We start from the raw sequence: 9999 nt of genomic DNA on the forward strand, positions 1-9999 counted from the left end.
ACCAAGAAGCGCACTAAAGAAATACAATGGGCTATCCACGGGCACCACTTTTCTCCAAAACCACACCTCCTCAGCAAATACAACAAAAAATCCCAATTCACATGATCATACGCTTTCTCCAAATCCATTTTACATATGGCGCCCGACTGGCCAAATCTCAACCTACTATCAAGGCACTCATTGGCAATAAGAACTGGATCAAGAATCTGCCTACCTCGAATGAAGGCACTTTAAGACTTAGATATGATCTTTTAGCTAAAATATTAGCAATAATTTTGTAGATACCCCCCACAAGGCTTATCGAGCGAAAGTCCTTGAGATCAATAGCACCTGGGATCTTTGGACTTGAGCGTAATAAATGAGGCATTGAGGCTCTTCTCAAACTTCCCTTTGGTGTGGAAATCACTAACAACCTTCATAATATCCACTCTCAACACATTGCAGCAAGCTTGAAGGAAGGCCATTAAGAAACCATCAAGGCCTGGCGCCTTATCCCCAACCATTGTGTCACAACCTTCTCTCCAAAGTCTCTTTCCAACCAAGAGGCCTCAGATTCCATAATGGAATCAAAGGAAAGACCATCCACCACCAGCCTCCATCTACATTGCTCGGTATATAACTTTTGATAAAACTGACAAATGTGTTGGCTGATCTCTACTTGATTGGTAATGATACTACCACCAATCTAAAGGGAGTCAATGGAGGTCTTCCTACTGCTGGAGTTCGCAAACAATACCATATAAATCTTAAAAAGCTTCCTTTAGGGCCTTGTCCCCACACGGGCGACACCAAGATCTGAAAGTGCAACCAAAAAAGTGAAGAAAAACAAAAACTATAAACGAAGGGGACTTAACAAGAACCTAAACCCTAGAACCTTGCTTTGATACCATGTTAACTACGAAGAGGATATGCCAATGTAGGAGAAATGGGGTTGAGTTTCCACATATAGGAAAGGTGGTTAAACCAATACAACTCATGAATTGACGGATAGTGGGACCCCTCATCAAGGACAACTAGAGCCTCACCTACAAGTTCTAGAAACTCCTATCATTTTTTTTACAAGTATTTCAATCTTATTATAAAGCACAGAGGGGTGTAACAAGTAAAATTAAAGCATCACAAGAAACAACTAGTTAAGGGTATGGCATCATACCAAACACTCTACTTCTTCAAAAAGGAAAAATGAAAATCATATCAGTTTTTCTTTTAGAAATTATTAAGTCAAGTCATGTATTTATTGCTTGAATAAGGGAAAAACCTACTAAAAGTCATCATATTTTTATTTGGGTATGAGATTAAATCAAGATGTTTTCAAAAAGAAAATAACTATAAAAGATCATGAAGATCTCTCTCTCCCCCTCTTTCTTTCTAGTTAATATCAAACCAGTTTATTTCTTAGGACCAGCGAATCTAGAGCTCTGGAAAGCGTCGACACATATCATGAAAGGGTTGCACACTCAGGATTGCAGGTTGGGGAGGGGGGATTTAGCTAATCCGGTATTTGGCAATTATCTTGATATTTGGCAAACATTATAAGTAGAGGGAGGGTATGTAAACCAACACAGATTTCAAAAAAAAAAAATGGTCCAATGATAACTATATTGACTGGTGTAACATTAATTTTTTTTGATAAAACTGGTGTAACAATTTTTTTTTGATAAAACTGGTGTAACATTAATAAAGCATTACACGAAGTATTACGCAAATTTTTTGTAATGTCTCAACCTGTTGACACAAAATGACCATTGAAGCACAAAGATCTAGGTTTGAGGACATGAACCGGGATGCTTATTAATAAACCTAAAATTCAGAAAAATTGAAGGTCTTACTTTCGTCTGAAATTCCATGCATAAGACTACAAGCACTAAGGCTGCTATATTAAAGAAATATATCAATTTGGCATTAGATGGTCAATCTTTATCTAATATCAAAAATTGTGTCCAGATACCAGTGACTTGTTTGTCTACCTGGCTATGCAGTCCACTGTCAGTTACATTTATCAGTTGCAAAACACGAGCCGAAAGTTCGGCATCAAGCACTTCTTGTGATTCCACACTGCATATCAGAAATAAAAGTAAACATGCCACAATATTGTATGTTGAAAATAAAAGTAATCAGAACAACAACAAAGCTTAAAGACTTAATATAAAGAATAAAAGGTTATTTACCTACAACCAGTAGATTGTTTTATCTTAAGAATAGCAGCTATAATATGAACAATCCAAGCAAGTTTGGCTTCAATAACGGAGATATCACTGTTATCAGTGGTCTGTAGACGAGCTCTTTCCTATTTTAATCAATCAAGAAGAACAATTATGATCAGCTTAGGAGTAGCCCAAGAGTATTTTAAATTAACATCTAAGGAAACACTCATGATAAATCGCAATACCGTGTACGCTTGCAGAATAGGCTCCATTATGTTTATTATATACATACTACTGCTTTCATACTGCAAATCAACAAAAAAAAAAAAAAAAAAAATTGTGGTTATTATGCCAATAGAACACCAACAAAATAAGATCTGGAGCTAGATTTTATGTGTATTCAATAAACAAAAGAAAAAACAATTCTTTCTGGGAGCTTCAGACCTGACCTATCTTCAAGGTGACAAAGGAACAAACAAAAATCATGTATAGATATTAAACCTGGAATCGGCAAAGGTAAGGAAAGCAATCTAGTTGATCCTGAAGAAGTTCAACATTGTCTAGCGGGTTCTCAGAAAGATCATCTGCCAATCCAGCCTGCAAATACAAAGAGAAGAAATACAGAGGCTGCTGTTATCACGTTTTTTTTTTTTTTTTTTTTTTTTTTTTTAAGTATTATCAACATATTAGTCCCCAAAAAAGGCATGGGTTCCTATACCTGCACAGAGTTAAACCTCGATGTGATGAAACCTTCAGTAATCTTGGGCACAAATTCATCCAACAAACTTGGTGCATCACCTTTCAAATAGGGCACAGATGTCACCAATCTGGACCATAGCCCTAACAGGTAGTATACACTGCTGCTGGCCCACTGACAACAGTACATAAACATAGTCAGAAATGCAAGTTGCAGAAGGTATGATGAATCATTCTTATAGACATCATTTTTACGGAAATACTAGAAAGCAATAAACACCAATCACCTGCCAAGACTGCAAAGACTTTAAAGTAAACTCAGCCACAAGACGTATCCAATCACTATAGCCTTCCACAGTCACGAGCTCTGACAACTGCAACACAATTTTATAAATGTAATAAACATGGGCAATCATGCTCATTAATTCAAAGCATAGTTAAGAAACATAACAATTCTTTAACATGTGTTGCTTCAAGAAGTCACCGGAATGCACTTTCTGCGTCCCCAAAACAAGAAAAAAAAAAAAAAAAAAAAACCTTGAATTCACTAGTTAAAGTTTAAATACAAAGCATCATACAACCAAACCACTGTGATAAAGCATTTGTGTACTTGCATCAGATAAATGTTCATAGAAAATTTGGACAGTTGAATACTACAACAATTTTCCAAATGACAAGCCACAGAGCTCAGGGAATTTATCACAGTAAGGGCAGATTATAACCTCAAACAACCATGTACAAGCAATACATGTCAGTCCCAAACATTTGGAATGAAGATTGCCACGGAATGCAGATCCCCAATGTCCTTCTCTACAGGGAATCCGCATATATAATAGATGGTTGTAAAGCCAAGAAATTGCAATATAGAGCTTCTCCTATTCTTTAACTTTAGATATCCATCAACAAACTACCAACACAATTAACATAAAGCAGCAGCTATTAAAGAGAGAGAGAGAGAGAGAAGAAAAAGAAAGACAATGGATGCTGCTTATCCAGTAATCTGTCTCACATTTTAATAAATTCATTTAAAAAGAACACGAACTACAAATAAGCAGACAAGAAGCTCTCCAAATGTTAGTGTCTTCGGCATGGGTCAAAACTTGATACGAATTCAACGTATACTAGCACTAGTGGATATGAAATGGCAACAGATGTTAGTGCAACTAGATTTGCAGGACGACAGACCAATGAGTCCCGCTAATGCAGCAAGGAGTAGAAGACAGATAGGAGAACCAGTGATTTAACTTTATTTTTGAAAACTAACTACAATTTTATTGAAAATTGTAAAATTCTCTTGCTCCTAATATCTACCTATTTTAGCTCACACTCCTCCAACAATCTATTGCAGTCCTCAAAACTTATGTCATTCATTTTCATCCAAAGGCACCACAAGAGGAAAAGTGGCACCATCTTCCACACAACCGCACTCCGAGTGCTACCAGCAATCTACCAACAAGCAAGCAAGTCAACTACTCGGCTAGGCAAAACCTGAGACAGCCCAAAGTGCCAGAAAAAGACATTCCATAATGTGCAAGCAACCTCACAATGGAGAAGAAAATAGTCCACAGACTCCCCGTTCTTCTTACATATACAACACCTATCAATTACAATGACATGCCGCTTCCTAAGATTGCTCATGGTAAAGATCCTTCCTAAGGCCGCCGACCAAGCAAAGACAACCGCCCTCAAAAGAGACTTAGTCCATCAAATACTCTTCCAAGGGAAAGGAAAGCCGTCAATACGAACCAAGACACTAAAGAAATATATTACATTGAACAACCCTTTTTTTGAGGGGGTCCACCAAAGCTTGTCTTCACCTTCCCGTCTCTAGGTAACTGAATACAAGAAGTTAAAGAACAAGACAAAGATATCCACCTAGTCATGAGCCGCTCTAGCAAAGCTAAAGTTTCACTAATTGGAGCCACCAAAAAGCTCCAAGTGGACTACTATGGAGGCATCCTTCGCGTAAAAAATATCATATAAATCTGGAAAGGCTTCCTCTTCAGGACCTTATCCCCACACCATAGGTCATCCCAAAATCTAACATTGGAGCCAGTTCCCACCTCAAATCTAGTATGACTTGAAAACTTCTCCCAACCTCTCCTAATATTCTTCCATAACCCCACCCCATACGCCCCTACAGGTTCATTAGAGCACCACCCATCCCACGAACTACCAAATATAATATCCATCACAACTCTCCACAATGCCACTCTCTCATGCACATAGCTCCATTAGTAATGTTATATACATAACCAAGTATCAACCTTTTATCCACCAAATCTAATGTGGTGTGGTCCCCCAACCAAAAAACCCATTTTCATCCACCAAATGCTATGGGAGGGACACCCACATCAGATTTGGTGGATAAAGGGTAGTTACTTGGGCGGTATATAATTACTCTAGCGCCATAACCATTTTCCTAGGAGAGCACAGACATATGCTTGTTCCGAACCCCTCAGAGAATGGAGAACAATCCTTAGACCAACTTACCCGGTGAAAACTCTTCGCCTAGCCCCCCCCCCCAAATAAGAAATCTCATTGAAGCCTCTCATATGGTTTGCAACACCCACGGGGAGAGGAAAAAGGGACATCAAATACTTAGACAAATTGGAAAGGATGCTCATAATAAGAGTAATCCTGTCACCATTAGACAAATACATCATTTTCCAACTAGTCAGTAGTTGCTCTATCTTTTCAATAACACAATCCCAAATAGACTTGGGACTCGCAGGAGGCCCCCAATGAGAGACCAAGATACTTCATAGGCAAAGAAGAAACCCCATAGCCTAGAATGTCAGCCAACCCATCCACATTCTCAACATTACCAACTGGAACCAACTCCGATATAGCCAGATAAATCTTCAGTACGAAGGCATCTTCGAAACATAAAAATAACGCACACAAATAGTGAAGGTGGCCAAGCTTGGTTTCATAGCAAACTAAAGTGTCATCCGCAAGCAAGAAATGTGAGATGTTAACCTCCCCAAATCCCACAAAAAAGCCTAAAAGAGAACCCCCATCCATAGTTGCAAAAATCATTTTGTTTAAGGCTTCCATAACAATAACAAAAAGAAAAGGCAACAAAGGATCTCTCTGTCTCAGACCATGGGAGATACTTAAAAAACTAGACGGAGTGCCATTCAACAAAACAGATAAGCGCACCCAAGAAATACAATGTGTTATTCAAGAAAGCCATTCTCCCCAAAACCACACCTCCTCAACTAGTAAAGTGAGAAATCCCAATGACATGATCGTAAGCCTTCTCAATATCCAGCTTACAGAGCATCCCTAGCTCACCAGATCTAATCCTACCATCCACACATTCATTAGCAATGGGCACAAAATCAAGGATTTGCCTACCTTTGACAAAAGCGTTTTGGGGTTTCAAAGTAATTTTCTCGGCGACCCTTTTCAACCTATTGGCAAGGACTTTAGCAATAATCTTGTAAACTCCATTCACAAGAGTGATAGCGCGAAAGTCCTCAAGATCAATGGCCCAAGGCAATGAAGGTGGTATTGAGACTTTTCTCAAACTTGCTACTAGCATGAAAATCATGGAACTCCCCCATAATATTTGGCTTGATCACCTGCCAACATGATTGGAATAATGCCATAGAAAAACCATAAGGGTGGTGCCTTCTCATTGTTCATACCTTTCACCACATCAAGGACCTCGCTTTCCTCGAACGGTCTCTCTAACCAGGAAGCCTCCTCCACACCAATGGAATCAAAACCAAGGTCATCCAGCTTGGAGCGCCAACTAAATTATTCTAAGAAAAGACTATCATAGAGTTGCACAATGTGATCTCTGATTGCCCGTTGATCAAAAGATACTAAGCCATTGACTGACAATGACTCAATGGATTAGTTCCTCCTCTTCGACTCAACTAGTAGATCTTACCATCAAAAAAATAGGAACACAATTCTAGCAATAGACCCAGCCCCTCAAAGCTCCACCTATGTCTTTCCCTCCATACGGTCCACATGAGACAACAGCACCACATTTCACACAAGCAAAGAATTAGGCACAACCCATGTTACACCAAATGCCACAAAGAGGAAGCCCCATAACTCAATAGCAACTGAACAATGAACCAGCAATTGATTGACATTCCCACCAAACAGTTATATAAACAAACGAGCCCATAATAATTCTCTTATGTTTTATAAGTTTATCAACCGAAAGAAGTTTCCCCAGTGTTTGCTATCGAAACAAAGAAAGCTACCTCCAAAGGTGCCTCACACCAAATAAAAAGCAATTTCACATTATGACTGGCTTGAAAGTAAGATATAAACAGGCCTTTATCCAAGTCAATGGCCAAGACCATCTTCCTCAATAAATAAGGAGCAAGCTCACATCACGACTTACCATAGTGTTCCACCACCTGCCCATAGAAATTCATCTATTACAAGTTGAGGGAACAGTTCCAATAATGGAGGCCAAGGGAGCCCACATCCTAGTACTGCTTTTAGTAACTGAGAGAGTGAAAAATCGCCTTTACACTTACCGTACTAAACAAAAAACAGAGAAGAAAAAAATCACCAGATCTGATAATACAGTGTTATATTTCACAGCAACATAATGGTGTTAGTTGTTCTATGAACATGAAAAGGCATGACCATATATATCAAACAAACACAGGAACTCTCTTTCGAGAAGAGCAATTACACAACAACATTTGGTTGTTGAACATATTCAAATGTGTGAATCACTAAAAAGGAGTACCTGACACTCAGAATTTTACAACAAAAATACCTGATAATTCACTCTGAAACGTCCAAGAAGACGACAATACTCATGGTAATTGTCATGATCGGCAAGACCTGATACACCATCCAATGGAGAAATTGTAAATGCACAACCAAAAGAATGAATAGAGAGTAAAGAACTAGAAACTACAAAATACACCAATAGAATAATAAGTATATTGTGTCTGGTCTACAAAAATAATTCAAGCACTAAATTTGAATCTTACTCCACTATGTAAGAACAGCACACTTACAGGCATTAATATAAGTGTTTAAAATTAAATCAACCGCATATGCCTGGTTTGATAAAAAGCGTAAGTGCATGCATTTACAACAACCTTCAACCACATAACATGTACAGAACAGCCAGAGCAATCAACTAATCTACAAAGTTCTTATAAGCATATTTTAGCTTAAAATTGATGCTCCAACCTCACTTAATTCAAATTCCAACCAAATCTTGTACATAGATAAACAGTGACCCAAAAGGCCAAAAACAGATGAATAGCACCAACACTTCCAAGACAAGTTCCATTGACACCAGAAATGGAACTCAAAAGCCTGACATTGAAGACTTTCAGTTTGAACAAACCAATGACAATCTGTTAAAGGTCAACCAATTGCTTACTAATATTAGTTGGAATAAAAGTCTTTAAAGCTAGTAGTCATATATGGTATACCAAATAAGAAAAGAAAATGGAAAGAATAGTAAAAGCAAAGAACGATTATGTATAGACAGTAACACAGACATGTGAGACATGCATGCATACACGCAGAGATAGAGGAGAGACAGAAAGAGAGAATCAATCATTGAGTTGCCCATCAGCATCAATATAGTAAAAAACAAAACAGAAAAAGAAAAAGACAAAGAATGTGACAAGCCAACCACACCTTGCCCTGTTTGCAGGATTTCTTTGGTTCCTGTCATTAAATGGGCCAAAAACTTAGAACGGGCAGCATCATTTGTAAACAAAGAACGTCTTACAGAAGCTAGTCGCACCAAGCACTCCAGTGCCTGGAAAGAAAAATTACTTTAACCCCAAGAAAAGAGGTTTAAAAGCAGCAAACTCAATAACAATCAACTAGGGAACCTTCACAATTAAAAAAAAAAAAAAAGAGAGATGGCCTGAAAGTTTTTTACTTCCCAAAGAACAGACCAAGCAAATTGGACAACAAGATAGACATAGTCACAGTCCACCATTGTTAATTCCTAAGTACACACATACAAGAAATTTTATGTGATCACCAATTATCAAAGCAAATACCTGCTCATATAAACCAAAGTACTTCGCAAATATCAATTCACTTATAGCAGGGAGCCATCAACAGTACATCCAAACAATAGTAAGGCAGCCAGGACAAACAATTTGGGTCTTTCAATTTTCCCATTAAAACAGAAATTAATATAGTTCTCAACACTCTGCTTTTTATAAGAAAAGCCAATTCATTAAAAGTACAAGGGGCGCAACCCAAGTACACAGGACGTATACAAGAAAAAACACTTAGCAAGATAAAGAACCAAGTTACTAGGCCAATCTACAAAGCTAGAGATCCACAAAAAGAGTAATTTAAGAAAACAACGTTGTAGCTCCAAACTCGTCTTCTCACAATCTTTGAAACTTACGAGCATTTATTTCTCTCCAAATGCACCACATTAAACAAGAATGGATTACATTCCAAAAAATATTAAAATCATTCCGACTAGGGGTGGGCAAAAACCCGCCCAACCCGCCCCGGCCCGCCCCGCCCGGGTTTCATGTGTTTTTTTGCGGGTTCGGGTAGAATTCTTTCAACCCGAGCGGGTCGGGTCGGGTCGGGTTGCAGGGTTTAAATGCTTTTCCTTGCGGGTACCCGACCCGCCCCGACCTGCCCGCATAACTAAAAAAAGAAAAAAACCCTAACCCTACTCTAAGCCTCTCTCTCTTTTCTTCAGCCGCCGCCTCCCCTTTTCTCTCCCTCTCACTCTCTCGTCTCCCTTGCTCTCTCCAATGGGTTCTCTCTTTCCGCCTCTCGTCTGCTTCTCTCTCTAGTCTATGCCGCCGCTCCACCTCCTTAGACCACTGTTGCTGCGTCGCTCCCACCTCCACAGACAACGATCTTGTCGATCCAGGTTTTTTTTCTCTCTCTAGACCTCTTTCGTGAATCATTCTTTGGTTTTGATGTAGGGTTGTGCATGTTTGTTTGTTTCTTGAGGTTTTGTGTTTATGGGTTTGAATCGTTTGATGTAGGTAGTGTTTGTTTCTCAGGGTTTTGAGAGGATCTGATGAAAATGGAGGAGAAGAAAGTGGATCTGGAAAAGCACCCGCAATACCCGCCCCGCCCCGCAATACCCGAACCTGTGCGGGTACTATTGTCTGTGCTCGGGTGGCGGGTTGAAAATTTCAAACCCGAAGGGTGTGGGGCGGGT

At 39.0% G+C, this 9999-nt stretch overlaps 1 protein-coding gene across 2 annotated transcripts in view; it reads right to left on the bottom strand.

The window, feature by feature from the left end:
• LOC132177969 (uncharacterized) overlaps positions 1-9999 on the bottom strand; it is a 39582-nt gene that overhangs the window by 19364 nt on the left and 10219 nt on the right. For both annotated transcript variants that reach the window (XM_059590445.1, XM_059590439.1), the window contains exons 8-15: positions 8484-8607; positions 7600-7667; positions 3128-3214; positions 2863-3015; positions 2646-2741; positions 2390-2449; positions 2169-2287; positions 1968-2055 (exon numbers count right to left, since the gene is read on the bottom strand). In XM_059590445.1, the coding sequence (XP_059446428.1) occupies positions 1968-2055; positions 2169-2287; positions 2390-2449; positions 2646-2741; positions 2863-3015; positions 3128-3214; positions 7600-7667; positions 8484-8607 (795 nt within the window). The remainder of the gene's footprint in view (positions 1-1967; positions 2056-2168; positions 2288-2389; positions 2450-2645; positions 2742-2862; positions 3016-3127; positions 3215-7599; positions 7668-8483; positions 8608-9999) is intronic.

The sequence above is a fragment of the Corylus avellana genome, chromosome ca1 (genome assembly GCF_901000735.1).
Source record: "Corylus avellana chromosome ca1, CavTom2PMs-1.0".
In the NCBI taxonomy this organism is placed as follows: domain Eukaryota; kingdom Viridiplantae; phylum Streptophyta; class Magnoliopsida; order Fagales; family Betulaceae; genus Corylus; species Corylus avellana.